At 42.3% G+C, this 21,350-nt stretch overlaps 1 protein-coding gene across 1 annotated transcript in view; it reads left to right on the plus strand.

Annotated features, from left to right (window-relative positions):
- Positions 1–10,542: 10,542 nt before the first annotated feature.
- Positions 10,543–21,350, plus strand: part of VLDLR (very low density lipoprotein receptor) — an 87,689-nt gene continuing 76,881 nt past the window's right edge. The window contains exon 1 of the mRNA XM_035896950.1: positions 10,543–10,642. Within this exon, the coding sequence (XP_035752843.1) occupies positions 10,543–10,642 (100 nt within the window). The remainder of the gene's footprint in view (positions 10,643–21,350) is intronic.

Here is a 21,350-nt window from a genome sequence, read left to right on the forward strand (position 1 = left end):
CAAAAAAAACCCCCCCCTTAGAAATAGGGAGGGATTCAAATTAAACAGATTCAGATTGAGAATTTAGTTAACTAGATTGAAATAATGACTGAGTCAGCAATGTTTCTCTAGAACAGCTCAGGTATTTTTATTCAAAACCTGCTAGCTGCATTATGAAATAGAGAAAGAGTTGTCTCCATCCACCCGAAGAGATGAAACACACATATGCTTAGAGTAGTTTAGGGCCTCAGCCAGTTCTGACAGTATTTAGGAAAAAACAGCATAATTTAAAACTTGTGACAAACACCAATGTCCCAAGCAGCGTGTCTATGTTGTGTGGCTTTTAAATACTCCTCTGTGACTCTATACTGATAAATAGAAGTCTGCCTTGTTCTGGCCAAAGCTCTATACTTGATACCTTAGTGCAAAACCTCCTGACCAGGCTGTGTGCTTCAGAGGCAAGACCCACGGGAGTTCACAGCTGCCTGATTGCACGGCAGCATCACAGGAGGCAGCACTCTGCAAGTGACCTTCCATGGCATAATCTCTGGAACTACTTGGTGGTCTACATTCCCTTCTCTTAGGTAGCTGGCTAACTGGGACTAAACCTCTCGTTATTCCTTGCTTTTTTCTTTTCTTCCTGATGATTAAAAACCATACACAGGACACTCAACAGTCAGGAGTTAAACTAGGCATCTAATCTAATCTAAAGCCTAATCCCATCTGCCCTGCAGGAGGCTTCCAGTGCGTCTGGGTGAGGTCAGGGAAGGACACCTAACAGTTGCATCCCAGTCCCATGGCTGCACAATGCAGTCCTTCCTGCGTCCAGCTCTGAGGCCCTCAGCACAAGAAGGACATGCAACTTGTTGGAGCGGATCTGGAGGAGGGCTACAAAAATGATCCGAGTGTTGGAGCACCTCTCCTTTGAGGACAGGCTGAAAGAGTTGGGAGAAGGCTGCAGGGAGACCTGATTGCGGCCTTTCAGTACTTAGAGGGAGCCTATAGGAAAGATGGGGACAAAATTTGCAGCAGGTCTGGTTGTGACAGGACAAGGGGTAATGGTTTTAAACTAAAACAGAGTAGATTTAGGCTAGATCTAAGGAAGAAATTCTTTACAATGAGGGTGGTGAAACACTGGAACAGGTTGCTCAGAGTGGTAGTGGAGGCCCCATCCCTGGAAATACAATGCAATACATTCAGGGCAACAAAAATTGTGCCTCCTGTGCAGAGCAAAACCTAGTAAAATCAATCTAGAAGGGACTGCTCTTCTTTTTGTATTTTATTCTGCTGATTTATTCAACTACTCACCTCAGGATGGGACTAGATTGTTTATTTTAATGGAAGACAATTTTGTCTTCTCACAGGAAGGACTCACTGGTCATAGCCGTGTTTTTCCACTGTTCCTTGTAATTACCAAAAATAAAGATAAAATAAGACAGTACTCTATCTATGACTCTAGTCATTAAATGAGTGATGAAGGATGTAAATTGTATATCTAACTTAAATGGATGCCCCAACCACAGTGTTGTATGGGAAGGGCTAGAGGATATAGAGGAAACGTTTACTGAAATTAGTGAAGTTATAGCAGAGTGGCTAAACTTGCCCTCCGGAGCTCAAAACTATGGCAATAAGGGGATAGCTCTATCTTTAGCAGAGAGTAACATGCAATGTAAATCTCATGCATACTACCAAGTCAAATATTTAGGGTTCATACACAAAGAGGACCAGCATATCATGTTCTCTCTTTTTCTGGCAGAAAGCATCCAGTCCATGATAAACAACATCTGTGCCAGTGAAATAAGCACCAGTATTTCACATAAAGCTATGTCCAAGATCTCACTCCTGTTCACTTAAGTAGTAAGAGTTACAGAGAAGCATAGTTAAAAGGTCAGTACGCTGCAGAAGATGCTGTAGAGGCTTAACCTGTCAAGATCTGTGCACACAATCACAGTGCCTTTGGAGGGGGAGCTATCATGAGAAAGGTCTCTCAAGTACTTTGGGTGACCCTTCTGGTTTCTGTGGCTTTGCTTCTCAAGATTACTTAGAGGAAATATGTTTTAACAGCTTATAAAGCCACTGTTCTGCTGCTTCTTGGACATGGTCCAGAAATATGTTTTCTGCTACCATTAGCTAATATCAAATACTTAAAGTCATATAATCCTTATCAAGTTCATTAGGTGTAAGCTGTCTATAATGCACAACAGTTTCTGTGCATGTTTTCATTTTTGGCTGATTCCATGGTTTACCACTCTGAGCATATATTCGTATCTTCTGAATGCCTCCTGAAGATACCTTTCTTTCAGTAATAAGACCAAGATCTATGGCCATGTTCAGAGGTTATAAATTCTCCCTGGAAAGCATCTTGAAAATGGGACTTAGACCCATACTAACAGACATGTGTGACTGGCAGTGCTAAGAACTACTAAAACAGTTTTTTAACGGTGGACTTGCTGCGTGTTTCTATCTAAGAATTTCACTAGAATGTGTTTTTCCCATGCTGGTCTAGTGCATTATTCTCAGGATTTTTTCACAGAGCAGAAAACAATCTATGTAAATTTTATTGTGAAGATGAATACAACTTTATCCAAAATGTCAAGACTGGATCTTTCTGTGGAACAAAACTGAGAAGATCAAAAGTATAATTATGGATTAGTATTAAATTAAACTGGGTTTAAACATCTTTGAAATAGCAAATAACTCTGCAAGTTAATGCCATATTTCAAAGTAGTGAGGGGGCCCTAGAAATAAGTCCAGCCTCTGATTTCTACACAAAAAGCTGAAAGGAGGTTGCTGGGGTAGATAATCCTCTTATTACATTGCCAAAATTATTTCAGGGATTGTTCTGTGGAAAAATTTGACCTGGATTTATTCATGCTAAAGGTCTTGCATCACTGTCCAGCTCTATCCAACTGCAGATAGAGAGATATCAAAGATGGAGAAAAGAATATAGTCTTGTGCGAATTTACTACTAAACTGCAACCAACCATTCACTTTGCAAGCTATTGATAACATAGACTGAATGTGTAACAACTTTGTCACTACCTCCACAAAGGTTAATGTACAACACACTGTGCAGAACTATAAACATTTAATAGGAAAGGAAAATATTCCAGGATATGTTAAACAATGAATCATAACCAATGTGGACCAAATAACTATCAGAGAAGTTGCAGCACATAGGTTTTGCTGACACAGGGACATCACTAAGACATCTAGGAAACATTTCAGTGCTTAGCCATAGCAACCATGAGATATCTGTCAAATAAAGTGCATCATCACTTAAAGTAAGGTTACAGTGAATACAACATTGGAGACTGTCTCCTACCTCTACCAAATTATCTTTCAAGGGGACACACTACTGCTAAGCAGCAAGAACTTGGCCTTAAGGACTATCCAAATAAAGGCTAATTTAGAGCTAACATGTAATTTTCTCCACATTTTATTAATGTATATTAGTTGTTCTAAAGAAAACCTCCTTCTTTTGCTACTGTTGATTTTTCTTTTAAAATGAAGTTGATAGAGCTTACCACCCGCTGTCCTCCGAGTCCTGGTATTACAATGTGTAAGTCAAGGCACTCTAATCTGACCAATCTATGTGATCTTTGTTTGCATTAGTACTGGTCTGAAAGGCATGCCCCTCTACTTCTTCACATGTTACACAACTACCACAGATTGTTTCTTTCATTGCAGTCTCAACCATTCTTTTTTAAAGATCATCTGAACTCATTTTGCAGAACATGCCTTCTTCTGCACAGGTGGTTTTTTCCTCTTGCCAGTGGTTCTGCACTTCTGTGGAGTACTGAGCTGCAAACAACCTCCAGTGAACAGACAATTATACAGAATGGCTTACTTTATTTCTTATTCGTCATCTTTTGTTTGATGCAATTCCTGTTACGATGGTTTGCCTATGTTTTTGCTGAATAGCTTATTAAATTTTTTGTCTCTGTCTTTGTGATCACAATGAACATAATTTTCCTCATGTTTTGAGGCAGACCAGGCCTAAACATGTCTCCAACATACTGTGGCTGTGTGCTAGTTCTGCTCAAGGGGGCAATTTCGTAGCACAAGGCCAGAGCAGGCAGCCTTTTCATACTCCATGCAATAGAAAAGCTAAACAATCAGTGCTGTCTGTTCTGAGAACTAACAAACAGAAAGTCTCCACCCACAGACATTGTGTTCTGACAGTTTTCCTCGAGGAGCTAGTACATAGAAATATGTCCGGAGGTCACTCAGTCCAACCTTCTCATTGAAGCACCAGTCAAGTCAGCTGTGGATTTGTCTGGCTGGGTCCTGAAAACATCCAAGGGTGGAGGAGGGCAAACGGATCGCTTGCGGAAACTTGGCACAGCCTATCGGAGTGGCATCCAAGAGCGACGAGAGAAGCGGCATCTGTCATTGCAAGGGCACTTGCTACCATCTTTAAAACATTTCTGATCTCTGTGCTGCTGTTTCTCGAATGGCAAAGTTTAAAGTTGAGTTCCACAGCTTCAAGTGAGCTTGCTAAGAAGTCTGATGCAAAAATGCAACAGACATTAGACGTAAGATGAAAGTATAGTGAAAAAAAAAATAAATAAGGTAATCATCCTGAGGGCGTCATCTGTGATGGCTTTATCAGGTGAATTCTGTGAAAGCTGACACAGCACAAACAGATGTCAGTGTGTAACAGGGGATATCATCTGTTAGTGACTGAAAAGGAATTGTTTTCCAGCTGCAGGAATACAGGCAGTAGTAAAGATGGGCTAGGAAAGGTACCAGCAACCCTCCTGCCTTGATTCTGCCTCTGTTGCACAAGGCAGCTGCCCAATCTTAAGGTGAGTGGGTGTAGCTCAAGAAGTTGAAGGTTCCCTAGGGGTAGCTTAAAACTGCCTTTTAAAATGAAAGCATGGGACTTTGGTCACTCTCACTTCAACATATGTGCACTGGGGAAAAGGACCATGTGCGAAAGCCAAAAGGAAGGAAGAACATACCCACAAAATGTAAGGAGAAATAAACAAGGTATTTCAGACTGGAGTAAGTGTTCTGGTTAATTTAGTATTACAAGCATCAGGCATACTAGATACTTAGGCAACATGGCAATATGCAAATTAATACAATGGCCAACAAACTTGACTGTGCGCTGTGGTCACTTTTGTGCTAAAGTATGCAGTAGCAAGCTTTATGCAGCTGGTGGATATGCTACAACGTAAATATGGATAAGCAAGTTGCTGGTTTTAGTAGTGCTGAAGAAGTGCTTCACACACTTAGCAAAGCAATCTGAAAATGGAGATGAGCATGTCTAATGGGAGAATTCAAATCCACACCAGAACTCTATCAGTGCAAAGGCTGGGCTGCCCCATCCTCTCTTCAAAGGGTCACAACAAAGCAATGTGCTGATAATTTGACTTTATGTTTGAGGGGTTCTGAATCAATTTCAAGAATAAGAATGTTAAGGTTGATTTCCTGGCCATGTCTCTTCATTTGGTATTATATGGGGTTAGTCTTCTCTTTTGTCATTTAAAATGGCTGGCATGGGATATGAAGTCCACCACTTTTGTAGGCCTGTGGTTCTTCAGAATAGAATGACACACGAATACCACCCTTACATTTCAGTGTTTACCTCACAGATATATTTGATAATGATAAAATGTAACTGGTCTGTTGTCTCTAACAGTTCAGTTACACTTAAAATGAAACAGTATTTTTATCCTAAAGTTCTTTGAGCCTAGTAGAAAAAGCAGGAAAAGGTCAGCATCTCCCAGTTTGGTGTGGGCATCCAACCTGAAACATGACAAGTGCTGCTCTACCTAGACTATTTGGAATGCAGCAAAAGGAAGATTAAATTGGACTTTAAAATGTTGAAAATCAGTTGGAGGAATAATGATTGACAAGACAAGACAAAGTCTAGATAAGCTTTGTTAAAATCTGGATAAGTTGTTAAAATGGGCTAGTAATATGAAGCTGTACAGTATGTGCTTGTGACCAGACAAGCAATGTTACAGAAATATCCGAAGTCCTATCTTTTCTTTTATCTTGAAAGTATTTAATCTACTTTTTATTACTATGCCTGAAAACACTATTACCAAAAATATTAAAGGATCTCATGCTTCATTGGGAGTACAAACATGAACATCAAAAAATGTAAGCAGGATTACTTGGATCAAGAACACTTTGGTACTGGGACTACATACATATTTTTTTTGCTTTGCCCATTTTTTTTTTTCCTTCTTGTATTATCTATTGATGGAAAATTTCATAGAAAAACCCCAAAACATACCTTTGGTCTATCTGTGTCTTTCTGTCTTCTTAAAGAAGGGATAACTGTATTTTTCTCCCCTGAAAGACTGACATGTTGGAGGTTAAGACTAACAAGCAGAAAGGACTAATGAGCAGAAAAGACTAACAAGCAGAAGCAGTCCATCTAAGTTGGCTTGCACAACCCATCCAGCTGGCCTTGGCAGAAAGTGTAGAGATCCTCTGCACTCATGGAAGATAACACAAGATGTTCAATGTGGCCAGACAAGTGAGTCAGAAATTTTTAATCACAAAGCATCTTCATTTGGCTGTATTTCATTCAAACATCTGTAATTCACAAAAGTGCTCTTGTCAAGACAGAAACCATATCATGTGCTCAAGTTGATGTATCCCCAGGTGAAAAACCCTGGTTTTGTAAAAGTGAACTGAATATTCTCAAACATCCCCCACATTATCTCCATGTAAGTTTCAAGCTAAGAGTGATACAACTTCCATTCCTTTTCAGTTTAGTCATCTAGTTTGAAATAAATCTGGACAATGCAATGCCAAAATGCAGATTCTTGTGTGCTGGCTTCCAGCTCCACTGCAGTCCAAGAGGAAATTCCATGTTCTAAGGAAAATCTTTTCCAAAGGCTTGGATCACAAGTCCTCTAGAAACAAGCATAGAGCTGTTTAAATTACAAAACAGGGAAAGAAGATCTCCAAAACAATCTCTGCACTGTTTTTCATTTACTGAATGCAATTGTTATACAATGAAGTTTTCTTCCCTTAGTTTGAATTTAGAATCATAGAATATCTTAGTTTGGAAGGGACCCGTAAGGATCATGGAGTCCAACTTGAGTCCAACTCCATTGAGTCTAACTCCACTTTCCATGAACAGGTGTAATCTGGCATCAAATGGACTTTATCTGTTAGGTCTCTGTCCGTTCTTAGGCAGTTCTACCTGATGTCTAAATTGGATGCAGTGCAAGTAAGTACTAAAACGCCTGAAATATTTCTGTTTGACTTTTATAGAGAAATAAGATGCTTCTCCAGGTGCACAACTTTTTACCAAAACTGTATTAGTAATCCTTGTTTTTAAAAACTGTTAGCTATTAAACTTCACGTCTGTCTATAAACACCTTCTAAAAACTGACACACCTGTCCTTATTCACAGGCATTTTAGTTCTACACTCCTTGTGTTACAAATTGCCCGATACCTGTTTTTACAGATGTGAAGGTGTTCTCATCTGCTTGCTCAACCATGCTTGCTGCTTTTCCTGACCTTTAAACTCTTCTTGCAGAAATGAGTACAGCACTAAAGTCATATTAAATGTCAATAGGTGGGGGTAGTAGCACTGAAGCATTCAAGTTATTCATCTCCCAGAGAAAGAGACAAAACTTATTTTATTGAAAACACCATCATGCTGCATGACAGCGAGTCTCATTGCTATGGAGGAGGTACCAGTTTGGAGAGCCAGAAGACAGAGGTCCTGTCAGAGTATGCGAAAGTATCTAGAGCAGAGACTGCAGCTACCTGGCTGTTTTCAGTGGTGTTCTTGGCTATAGACTTTAGTATGTCAGATGAGAAGGCTAAGCCTAGATGGATCTTAAAGAACTTGAATATCGTGTGTTAAGAACAGCATGTATAAAATTCACATTTTCCTCAGCTCTGACACCACTGATAAATCTGTGGCTCTGTGAAACCAAGTCGTGAGGGACTCTACTAGTTTTGTCATGGCATAACTCTGTCCTGGAGAGGAAGACAAGCCAGCACCTAGCCAGCACCAAGCAATATAAGCTTCCTGACTGTACATATTGTAACGTGTAGCTAGTTTTAACTTCCAGAAGTCCAGAAAAAAATGGTTCTATGCTTTGATTTCTATGTATTTCCCATCTGCATATAAATTCTGTAATGTATACTGAGAGTTAGATGAAAGCACAACAAATAGGGAGAGAATGGACCCACTTCAGCATGGTGGTAGCTGAATTATATTCCCATGAGATTTTACAACCAATTCCTGAAGCGTTTCCTATAGCTGACAGCTTCAGCATCAACACTGCAGCAGGCAGTTAACACAGATAAACAAGCCACTCCTTACTGTCCCAGACTTTTCCAGGAACAGTGTCATTTTGTTTTATTTCCATACCAGCCTTGAATAGTAAAGACTTAACAGAGGCGTCACCCTTACCTTCCATCTGTTCTTTTTTCACTGCCTTCCACTTACTGTCCTCTGCATGAAAACACTACAGTATCTATTTAAATAAACAAGTAAAGATAGAAATTCTGGATTTTTAATTTATTAACCTAATAATTTATTAATAAAATAAAATTTGTTGCTAAAATATTTTAAGTTGTCAAGCTATCACACAAGTCCCATGAGTCTATCAGTACATAGTCTTTGCTCCAAGTTTGAACACACTGGACTTAGCTAGAGCTGAGAAAATGGAAATGGTGCTTAACTTTTCTATGCTAAGGAACTTACTTGCTAACAGTTTAGATTTTGGACTCTTTTGTTGCTTGCATGTAGTAATACCGAAGCACTTCACATTATGAAGTTCTTTAAACTTAGCAAGTGTCATCTTCTGTGTAAGAACAGGCACAGAATTGCTTCTACTTTATAGCAGGAGCTGACAACATGCTGAAGGAGCAAGAAGACTGGGAAATCTGGTGAAAATGAAGAACAAAATACTTCTTGAAGGCTTGCTGGGCAGCAAAAGCTGCATTGTCCCCTGCTTCCCTCATGATTCAGGGCGTTTCAGCCAACAGGATGAAAGATTTTTTTTGTAAGACCACCATACTAGCAAGGGCTGTTCCCCAAGCAGCTGTTCCTAGCGTCACAGGGCTGGATCTATTTTACAGCGTTAAGACCACCCTCTAAGCCAACAGCAATAGCACTGTAAGTGTTGATTTCCTGACGGCTTGTGGGATGCACTAGAGCATTCCTGTCTCCCCTTTTCTGCATTCATGTTCCTTTCTCCTTTTCCTCCTCCAGCCAGGGCCTTGGAAGAGCCCTGGGGAACCTTTCAGTAAGTCAAGAAAGCAGACCTGATGATGGTAAAATGGCAATGTCCATTCCCACATAGTGGTTCTGCACTCATTGCAATAAAAAGATCTCATGCCCTATCCTAGATAAATTAGCTTATTAAATACAGATTGACAGACAAAACATTCTTAGAATCCCTCCATTTTGGTTTATATACAAAACAGTCACATTACCCCCCTGCCTCTCCCAAAAGGACCCAAACCAAACCCAAGCAAATTTTTTTGACTATTAATGTAAGTTAAAAATCAAGTAGGGAGTGGAGGAAGAATTAGTTCTATTTCAAAGACCATCACTGTTTAATAACAACTTCCACGGATGCACTATAAAAGTCTTCCTCACAGCAGCATTACTAGCACAAAAAGCAAATAAACATAGTGCAAACAACAAATCAAATGTAGTAAAATGAGGTGGCAAATTGATATAGTAAAAATGTAAGTTTAAGGTCCATGTCATTGGGTACAGGTTCACAAATCTGCGCAGTAAACAACTTTCAAAAATGCAAAGCTGCATTTACGTTTTTCTGCAATTCACAGTCCAGCAGAATATACACTTTGCTCCTAAAATAGACAACTTGCTGACAAACTGAACTGTCATTCCACTGCTTGATGGGGTGGAAGAACTGACATCTGTGCCAATTTCATTTGAAGAGTAAGTCACTGTAATCCTCAGCCCTGTGTCCAAGCCTCTATACTCCTGATTTGGGCTGTAAGCAAAAACTACAGATGTGTGTTTTAGGTTTAGGCCAGCATTTACCCAGTTAGCAAAAACCTGCATCTATGAAGCTACAAGCTATTATCTTCATAAGGAAGTGTTCTTTACTTACTTTTCTTTCAGTAATAGACCTGATATTTAAGACCTTTTCAATGCAGGAGTAAACAACAACTTCCTGTCGCATGTGATCAAGGAGCCAAGAAAAGAGGTGCTTGGTTGGACCAGGCACTTACAAACCAGGAGGAACTAAATAGGGCAGGGCCCTTAGTGAAAAAAGATGTTGGGAAGGCTGAGGTTCTCAATGGCCTCCTCCTCTCTTTCTTTACAGGCACAACACCCTCAGGTATTCTAGGCTTCTAAGACCAGTGGTAAAGTCCAGAGTGATGTAGAGTCAACCTCAGTGGAAGACAATCAGGTTAGGAAACATTTTTAAAAGGTGGATCTACACTTTTTCCATGACATGATGGTGCAATTAATCCTAGAAACCATTTACAGACAAGAAGGTGACTGGGGGTACTCACATGGATTTATGGAGGGGAAATCATGTCTGACCAACCTCATAGCTTTCTGCAATGAGATTACTTGCTCAATGGACATGGGAAGAGCAGTGGATAATGATATTCTGGACTTTGGCAAGGTGTCTGGTGTTGTATCTCATAAAATCCTCATAGACAAACTGGTGAAGTGTGGGTTAGGTAAGTGAACGGTGACATGGATTGAAAACTGTCTGAGTGGGCAGACCTAAAGGGCTGTGATCAGTGACATAAAGCCCAGCTGGAGGCCAGTCACCAGGGTTGCCCTTCATGGCAATAATGGGTCCAATCCCATCTGCATTAATGACAAGGAAGATGGGGCAGAGTGCATCCTCAGCATGTCTGCAGATGATACAAAAATGTGAGGAGTGGCTGATGCACCAGGTGGATGTGTTGCCAGCCAGAGGGACCTGGACAGGCTGGCCAAATGGGCCAACAGGAACCCTACGAAGCTCAACAAAGAAAAATACCAAACTGTGTACCTGCTGAGGAATAACCCCATGAACCAATACATGGTGGGGCCAACAGGCTGGAGAGCAGCTCTGCAGAGAAGGACCTGGGGGTTCTGGTGGACCATAAGCCAGCAATGTGTCATTGTGGCAAAGAATGCTTATGGCATCCTGGGCTGCATTACAGCATTGCCAGCATGTGGAGGGAGGTGCTCTTTCCTCTCTGCTTAGCCCTGCTGAGGCAATGTGGGTTCTGCATGCAGTCCTGGGCTCCCCAGTCAAGGAGAGACATGGGCATACTGGAGTGAGTGCAGTGAAGACCACGAAGATGATGAAGGGACTGAAGCATCTGCCATATGAGGAGAGGCTGTGAGTGCTGGATGTGTTCAGCCTGCAGAGGAGAAGGCTTGGGGGGATCTTAACTATGTATATAAGCATCAGGGCAGGGCGGGGGATAGACAGGAAAGAGGATGGAGCCAGACTCTTCTTGGTAGTGCCAAGCAAAGGAGCAAGAGGCAATGGGCACAAATTGAAATACATTAAACTCTACAGAAACATGAGTGTGACCAAACACTGGAACAGGTTGCCCAGAGAGGTTGTGGAGTCTCCATCCTTGGAGATACTCAAACCTTACTTGGCACAGCTCTGAGCAACCTTCTGTGGCTGACCTGCTCTGAGCAGGGGGGTTGGACTGAGTGGTCTTCAGAGATACCTCCCAACTTCAACAGTTCTGTGTTTCTTTAATCAGGATAACATGTTTATAAACTTGTGATAATATCTAAACTCAGTGAAGGTTATTCTTTCAGACCTTGCTTCAAGCAATAAAATGTATGTGATATCTACTCAGAGAAAGGTGTCAATAGCAACATTTTAAGAAACCTAGTGGAGGACAGTGAATTGGGACAGATGTCCCAAACTCAGAGGCTTCTCATTTTCCAGCTCCCAGTGCCTTTGACTAAAGCCTTCCAAAGACTCATTTGAGTACTTAATGAAAAGCCATGTAAGCAGCTGCTGCTAATCACAGCGGATAAAGTAAAAATAATGGAAGTCTTGCAGAATCAGGGCTATGCAATATTACTTGGTCCTGTAATACAGCTACTTCTCTGCTTGAAAGCTGGAAATGATTTCTGACCTGGCAAGGATAGCCTGTACCCTGCAGATGAAAGACCCCATGTGAGTGCAAAGCAGTGCTGTGCTCTGGCATGTTTCCTGTTTTTGGTTTTTTCTTTTCAAAAGTGCTATGGATATAATGTCAACAGAATTTCATACAGGGGTCACTTTCTGTTTTATCCATAAGAAAGGTTTTCCATCTTCCTCAATTATGATATTTGACCTTATTTTTTCTAGCACTTAGATTAAAAAGGCCTGTCTGATCTCTCTTTGCAGTCTTTGGCCTAGAGGACAAAGCATTTGTTGGTCAAGGCACACATAGTTGTCACTTAATTTTGGCTATCAGCCTGCTGTGTGGCTTCATTGCCTGAATTGCCTTTGTAGAATGGGGACAGTGACACTAGCATCCTTTGGGAAGGGCTTCCAGATGTACTCCATATAGGACCCAGCAAGTAAGAACTGAACACGCTGTGCTTTAGTGCCAAAGATGTCACTTCTCTGTGCCTGGGGAGATCAAAAACTCTCTGACGCATGAATCAGTTCCACTGAGATAAGAACGCATTAATGTCATTATACAAGGCACTGGCAACATTTCCCCAGCACACTGTGCAAGTTTCTCGTGGCCCATGCTTAGGAAACATTTACATAAACTGAAAAAGGTATAGGACAATATTGGCAAAATTATTAGAAGAGGGGACATAAACAACTTCAACTTTCTTAGTATAGAAAAACCTTTGTTTTGTTAGAGGGTATGACTGCTCTAGAGAAATACACAGGAAAGGAGGAGGGGATCTGAACAAAAAAAGAGGGAGAAGAAATCAATTAACCAATGTTGGCATGGGAACAAGTGGGCAGTGCCTATAGAACTAAACTGGAGATGAAAGGTTTCTCCCTTCCAGACAAGTGAGGTTGTGTGCGCTTAGACTAACAGCATAACAAGATCACGGGGAAGCGCATGGTCACCTTATAAACAGTGCGTGATGTGGTTACTGGTGATACCCAGAACAGGTCTCGGTGACAGGAGAAAGCATGTTATGGAGCTGTACTTGCTGTCCCCCTGCTTCTCCTCTTTGCTATTCCTTCTCACTCCCCACATCCACACCAGCCTCCTTCACCTGGTGCAGTAATGACACCAACTTGAGCAGAGGTAAAAGGGGGGCATCCAGACCCATGCTGTATTAAAGCCCACTGTGAGGTAACGGTTTTTAATAGACTGCTCTAAAAATGACTTGGGCAAGGGAGGCACAGAACTACTTGAATGAAGCTTGTAAGCACTATAATGACTTCGAATAACTGGTGAAAGCTTTTAACTGTAATTAAATCCACTGGAAATGTAATTATTAAATGTCTCATCCAGAAGGAAACACGTTCATGTGTATGTTTTGTCAGTGCCGAATTACTTGCACTAATCCTTATAAAACAGTCTTGTGTGATGACTAGGATTTTACTTTCCCAGTTGATAAAATATAAAGCAGATGGGATAAATGTAGCTGCCACAGATGTGGCTGGGGTTTTTTTTTCATAATCTTCCTGCCTTTGAGCAAAATGTAACATAGATGGTGAGATGCTGGATCCTGTCCAATAATGAAAAACTCTCCTCAAAGCTACAGTATGCTTTCAAGCTGCAAACATAGTCTGGGCTCTGGAAAACCTGCTTTCACAATCTCGTTTAACTCTGTCATTGCTGGCTTTGCAGTACCCAAGCTCTGTTGACTCTTACGGAAAGAAATATGCATTTCCCTCTGCCTTCACCCCAAACAGCCAGGGCACTGGCCATCATGGCAGTTGTGTGAGGCAGCGTCTTGGGAGCCTGCGCAGGTAACCCAGGTGCGGTGGAAGACCCAGAAGCTCACCATTCCATCCCCGCCCAAAAAGATGGCAAGGTAATGAGAAGATGAGAGCCTGGAGAGTACGGGGTAGGGCAACAGAAGCATGTTGGAGATATTCATATATATCCAGTAAAATGGGAGAGGCAGTGAATGGAAGGCAGGAGGGGCACACTTTCCTTTCCAACTTCATACAAAAATTAGAAAACATAGGAAAACTTCTTAAACACTTCCAAATTTGAAACAAGCTCAATTTATACAATTTTTTTTCAGATGACACTTAAGGGCTTGCCTATAGAATAATCAATCTTTAAACCTGGATTAAAATTAACAAAGGTAATTTGATATTTCCTGCACTTTATAAATTAGCAGATTAGCATCTCAGAATCCTTTCCATGGCTGACTGCCAGCACCCGATTGTGGGGTGCTTCAAAGGAAAGTGCAGAAGCCCCAGTAATTGGTAATTATGGAGCAAGCTGCCCAGTGGGGAAGTTTCTTCTTCACTCCTGTCATTTAATACTTGCATTATGCTCTGAAGCACAGGTGCTTATATACAAAGAGCTTGAAGTACCTCTGCTTCCACAGGCTGTGACAGAAATTCAGAGAATTTGTTTTCTTAACCTTGTTCAATGCTCTTCATTATCTTCTTCTCCTTCCTTATTATCTTCATTACCAGACCTCCCTGGCTGCAGTCACGATGGAAATGGTATGGAAGAAGCCTAGCTCAGCAGCCCTGCCTGATCATCCTCCAGCAAGGGCAAGCCTACATCACCTTGGACTTTCCCCTTAGTCTCAGGGACCTGGGAGTCCTGAAGGCTGAGGCAAAGAAGGCACAGAGTAACTTGGCCTTTTCTGTACTCTGCCATCAAATCCCTGCTCCATGGAGTCACAGGCCCACATTTTGTCTAGGATGGCCTTTACTCCTGATTACCCTGTAGAAATCTTTTTTACCTTCGTATCCCCTGCCAGATTCAACTCCAGGTGAGCTTTGGCTTTCCTGAACCCATCCTGCTATGGTCAGACAGCATCTCTATATTTCTCCTGGGTCATCTGCCCCTCCTTCCACCTCCTGTACTCTGCCTTTTATGCCTGAGTCTAGTTGGGAGCTCCTTGCTCATCCATGCAGGCCTCCTGCTCCCTTTGCTTGGCTTCCGCTTGTTAGCATGGACCATTCTTGGCCTTGGAGGAGGTCATCCTTGAAAATCAGCTAGCTCTCCTGGACTCCTCTTTTCTCCAGGACTGCCTTCCATGGGATTTTTCCAAGCAGATCTCTGAAGGGGTTACAGTCTGCTCTCCGGAAGTCCAGGATTGTGATCCTGCTATTTGCTTTGCTAGTCTCTCTCGGGATCCTGACCTCTACCATCTCATGGTCACTGTAGCCAAGGCTGCTCCAATCTTCACATCTCTGACCAGTTCTTCGTTGTTTGTAAACAGGAGGTCCAGCAAAGTGTCTTTCCTGCTTGGGTCCTCAATAACCCATGTCAAGAAGTTGTTGTCGACACGCTTCAGAAACTTGGGACGGCTTGTGCCCTGCTGTGCTGCCCCTCCAGCAGATACCAAGGTAGTTCAATGTCTCAAGACCTCTGAAGATGAGGCTTCTTCCAGTTGTTTGAAGGTGTCCGTCATCTATTTCTTCCTCCTGAGCAGGCGGTGTCTGTAGCAGACACACACTGAAGTATCACCCACATTGGTCTGCCCTCTAATCCATAAGCATTCAGGTGGCTTTTTGCGTCTGCCCAGGCAGAACTCCACGCATACCCGCTGCTCGCTCACATAGGCAGAACGCAACACCGTGTACAGGCTGAACAACTCAGTTTTGATACAACAGTGTTGCTTTCAAGCTTGCAGATAAGCACATTGTAGGCTATAAAGTCTGTACAGTTTTGATTATGGGTTCTCTACATTTGGTGAGATGACATCTGTGTTTTGATCTTTCTGGAGGGCAAATATTTCACTTTTCAATACCCAAATCTTAAATGAAATCCTGCTGCAGACATAAATTAAAGCTCATGTCTGTGGTTCTGTATAAAGCAAATGTGCAGTCAGCCTGGATTTTTTTACCGCTGCTAGATAGCCTTAGAAAACAAGTATGTAGTCTAAACAAGGAAAAGAAAAAGCAATACTGACATTATCTGAATATTTTAAATTTGTTTTATGTGATTATAGCAGCCATGCCATCCTGGAAGGCATCTTCCATTTTAATGACTCCCAGAGGATATGTGGTAAGAAGTATTAAGATGGCAGTTTAAGATTATTCTATGAACTACACAATGAGGACTTCTGAGTGACTGTGAAACTAAACTGTCTCTAAAACATGCACCTACACAGCATGAGGCACCGAATGAATGAGTTCTGGCTGCGGCAGCACTGTCAGCGCCCGTGTTACTGTACCCTGCAGGCAAACACAGCAAAGCTCCAGTTCCTTCGCTTGCTGTATCTGGACTGCTGTTTCTTGCCATAGCTTTGCACAGACATTCCTAAGCCACGCACCAAGATGTTCTCACCTGCAAACAGCTGCCCCAGGGTTACAACAACGTGTAAAGTGGAGGCACTTGCCTGCATCCCTTCGCTGAAGGGAAGGGAACAAACACTTGTTGCAAGTCTTCACACTCTGGGACTCAACCCTTCTACTGAGCTAGTATCCAGTTCTCTGAAAGGCTCGGCCCCGAAAAAAAGTCCCTATCTGTCTGGTTTCTTGTCATAAGCTGCGTCATCACATGCCTTTGCAGCTGGTCAGGTGAGATACGAGGAGATGTATAGCTACAAAAAACATGTAATTCATCCTGCCTCTCCAATTTGCTTCTCTGTCCATGTGTGATGGGAACTAATGGCCGTAGCAATCAAAATGCTTTGGGAAAATCTCCTGCGTAGCAGAAGACTTTTAAAAGTCACTTAAATTTTTTGTTCTTCTGGAGGATGAGGGGGCATGAAGGAGTTCTCCCTACTGTGTCAGCTGCCAGCACTCTCCATTCCAATTTCACTGACTTTTAGCACGTTGTCATGTCCTCCTTCAGATGTGTCTTTGGAGTTAGTGCATATTGGAAATTAAACATGCTGGATGTGAAGTGGGAATTGGTGTTTCCTGCCTCAGCTGTATTTTTGGATGTCATTGTTTACATGTCACTGACTTCGTATGCTTTGCTTGGACTACATCTTGTCAGCCCTGGGCCTCCTCCTTCTCACAGTCAGAGTGCACTAACACTGTGGTACCAGCCAGCAGCTGGTTTAGTACTGACCGCCATCCTGCATCAGCACCAGTGATAAGCTTTCTCATTGGTAATATTTCAGGTTGTTCTGGACAAGTGTGTGCATCACCAGCACTTCACTGTACTGTGGTTCAACAGCAGAAATAACCTGAAGACAGACCTCTTTCAGTTTCTCACTGAATTTTTAAAGCTTAATCCCAAAATTTATTTTTTCCTTTGGAAGTCTCAAAGCCCCTGTAGATCTACCCAGAAACTAGTTCACGATAAAAACAGTGGAACAAATTCACAAAACCTTTTTTTTTCCCCTCAGACTGTTGGTACTATTGAGTCACCGTCAAAGTCAGAGACACTGTCACCTTTGCACTCACACCCAAATGGGGCTACAGAGATAATCAAAACACAACAAAATCTTGTGGGAGGGATGGATTACAAGGTCAAACATTGTTGAAAAGAAACTTTTCTGGGTAATGGTTGCTACTCAGTGCTACGCACTGGCTTTAAAAAAATAAAATATTGTGACTTCAGAGAGTTTAAGAGTCTGTTGTAGGCATAATAATCGCTCTACAAACATTCACATCTTTAGGAATAGAAAGAAGGAAGGACAAGTTTGATGGCTTTTTCTTGTTAAGGAGATAGAGCAAAAGGTTAGTGTTTAAAAATACACTTCATCAGCAGCTGGCCAGTGGTAGCTAGCAGACCAGGATGTTTGACTCCTTTGTGTCTTGTAGTCACTGCTCTCTGCAGTGTATTTCTGGTGACACGCAGAAATCAGCGCTGTCGATTTGCAGGCAGCTCTGGGGGTCATAAATGGGTTCTGAACACCCAGCATGCGGTCGGCACCAGACGGCCGCCTCTTGGAAAGTCAGAGGCCCACCCAAAGCCCCATCGCTGTTTGGTGAAAGTTGTTCCAATGAAAGCAGCTAGAACCACTAACCAAAACCTTTTTTTGAATTTAAGTATTTCTTGGTCTGCTGGGGATGTTAATATCAGAGACAGCCAGAGCCAGGACTCAGATTACCCCCAGCCAAGGTTGGTTTGACATGCCAGAGAAGTGATAGAAGCAAGGAGTTTTCTCTCCCTCTCTCAACGTGATCCCGCAGAGCCGTGCAATGTACATTGAAACATCACCTGCTGATGAGTCCAGCCCTCTTTGCTTCTGAGTTTGTGTATGCAATGGTAAAGCACTGCGTGTATTTAAATAACTGAGTACCTTCTGTTTCCCTGGTCTAGGGATGGGGAGAGTGGCAGCTGTGTTAATTTTCATCTGGTTTTGCTCAGTGTTACTCACAGCACTTCCAGACAGACTAGGTGAGAAGAGGAGTATGAGGCTTTTTACTGCTCGTCTCATCTTGGGGACAGCTTTTAATCAGTATATATTAACACAGCTGCACCCTTAAAGGCACATAAAGTAGATGTGTAAGACCAAAACGAAATATTGCTTCTCCTGGAAACTGAGGATGAATTTAATCTTAATGAAATCATGTATTTTCAAAGTAGTTCTACCATACAAGACCAGGTTGCTTCCCATTAGTTTATGTCCCATATCCTTCCTTTCATGTAAGAGTTATATCCTCTCCCAGGTTTACGAAAGAAGGATGCTTCTTTATGGGAGTTTGCTGTGCGCTTTGAACCTGCTTTGCCTGCTGCGTCCTCCTTTACAGCAGACCCAGCTCTGCAGGTACCGAAGTTGTGATCAGTTCCGTTGCTGGCTTTGCTGGGAGCGGGGTTAAGCTCGGTGTCCTGGAAAAGCTTCCACAGAGCCACTGGCCCACCTGAGCTGGGAAGACGTGTGGGGTTGTAACCAAGTACAGACGGCCTCGTTAACTCTTCTGAAAAGCACGGGTGGTCTGCCTTGCTCCATGGTCCTGTGGTTCCAACAGTGCTGCCAGCGGGGGGGTGGTGTGGGGCCAGAAGCAGGCGACATCCAGGGGCGGGCGGCTGGGACCCTTCCCACTGCAGTGGGAAGCTGAACACAGAGAAAACCAAAGCCATGCAGAACAGCATGTCGGTGGCAAATCCAAAGGGATCAATGATGTACAACAAAAGCCAGGCTGAAGCAAGTGGCAAAACTGCCCCAGATTTCTGCAGAACGGAGCCCCGGCGGCGGGGATGCTCTATTCACTGGGGTGGTGGTGACCAAGGTGCCCCTTGCATCTGGGGCTGAGGGTATGCACTGAGAGGATGGAGGGGGTCCAGCTGCAGTAGGAGCCTGGCTTCCAGCCTGTGACACATGTGAAGGGTGCAGACACCAGGCCTTGATATCAGTGAGACCTGACAGAAACCATTAGGAAAAAAATTTTTGTAGAGGTCACAGGACTGGCGTTTCCCTACCCCCTCCCCTGGCCTCTTTATGAAACAGTAACCACAGCATTCAGACATGAGTCTTATTGCAGGAGACACTACTTGTCAGAAGCAGCTCCCAGGAACATGCTGACCTCCTCTGGCACAGGGGCTCTTTCTAGGACTTCACAGTTTCAGAGCAAGATGCAATTGTCCTTTTACTGAACTATCAGGCCATCCCATCCTTTGTTCAGGGACAAATAAATTCAACACCATCAACCGTGTACATACGAAGTTGTAAATAGCTCCAGGAACAGAAAGCAGAGGGCGTCCTGAATGTTTGGGAATGACACAGACAACAGATTTTTTTATTCAAAGCATAAAGATTAGAATATTTGTCTCTAGCTTTTCAAATTTTCTTTTTAAGAATTTTACAACAAGAGGTAAAGCAGACGGAAAGCCCTAAAGATGCAAGTTGGAACGTATCTTTTAAGTATTTAGTCTGGACAACCAATGGTACTTTGCCACTCTGGTGTTAGCAGTGTTTTGAGGGAGTTTATTCAAAAGGACTGAAAAAGGTTTATATGAACATAGAATGTAAAATGCATTATTGTATGAAGATACAATGAATAATGCAGATATAGTGCATCAGCAGAACATAAATGTATTCAGCTACACTAGATAATTTAAAATGAGGGAAGCATCTCAGTGTTTGCTTTCTAAAAAAAGAAAGGAAACCATGTACAATTCCTGCTTATAGTTAAAGGAAAATTTCCCACTTTTTCCTCCATTCTCCAGTGATATGTTCAGAAGAACCTGCAGCAGCAAACAAGACACTGTAAAAAAGAAAGAGAAAAACAAAACCTTTCCATGTTTGAATGTTTTTAGTATCTTTTCTGCCCACATTGACAATACAAATTGGTACATACCTAATATGCAATACCTAATACCTGATTTCAGGCCTGAGGGTTTGCTTGGCTTCAGGGTAAGTGATCTGTCTCTTTGCCTCTCGCTCCCAATAGAAGGATGGTAAACATCCATAAAAAAATCTGGAATTCTCTGTCTGCAGTTTCAGTCACAGTACCCTACTCCACTTTGTGCTCTAAATGGAAAGATAGCATTAAAGAATTCAGCTAAAATTGCATCAGGCACGCATCTGTCCAGCAGTATCACAAAGGGGGAGCCAGGTCAGCATGTATGCTGGGAGCAGTATCCTGCTGGGGACATCCTGCTACTGCTTGGAGAAGCAGTAGCACTAGCCCATGCTTTTATCAAGCTTGCCTGATCTACAGTTTTTGTCAGTATGGTGCCTTGTCTTGAAGGCTACTGAAAATTTTACAGAATTTTATGTACCAAGTATTTATGTATACCTAACATTTGCATGCATTTTGCAGTTGTGTAGATGAGCCATCCTGGACATACTTGAGGACAGAGTTAATACCTTCAGCTGTACCCTGTTTCCTGTCTTGTCATGGGGATCATGCGGAATCACATCCTTCACAGTGGATGATGGTTTAAAGCTGAAAGTGTGTGTATGGTGCAATAAATCCACTTTATTTTCCTCTTTCTCTGGGCGGTGTGCTAGGAGGGTTGTCCTTCCAGAACAGCTTCTTTCTGACCATAAATGATTGCAGACTACAAGTATCGACAACCAGAAGTTCCCATGGAGGCGGTGGGCACCTGTTAACTATACACTGGGAGTGACAGCCCTTTCCCTAGACTTCCAGAAATGTCTATAAACCTGGGTACAGCAAGGATCTCTTCTGTGTTGTCTTAACTATGGCAAAATGGACAATGGCACTGCAGTATCAATAAAATCCATTCTAGAAACATTTTCAGTGCCTTGATTTTGATCTGCTCATTTCTAATACAACTGATTTCATGGCAGGTAGTTACAAATTCATCTTCAAATTTCTCTCTAAAATCAGGAGATTCTTCCTGTTTCACAGCAGAGAACTCAGGCAGGAGACTGAGCAATTTCTTAGAAGTCAGACAGAAG

The sequence above is a fragment of the Egretta garzetta genome, unplaced genomic scaffold (genome assembly GCF_000687185.1).
Source record: "Egretta garzetta isolate BGI_Z169 unplaced genomic scaffold, ASM68718v1 scaffold596, whole genome shotgun sequence".
NCBI classification, from domain to species: domain Eukaryota; kingdom Metazoa; phylum Chordata; class Aves; order Pelecaniformes; family Ardeidae; genus Egretta; species Egretta garzetta.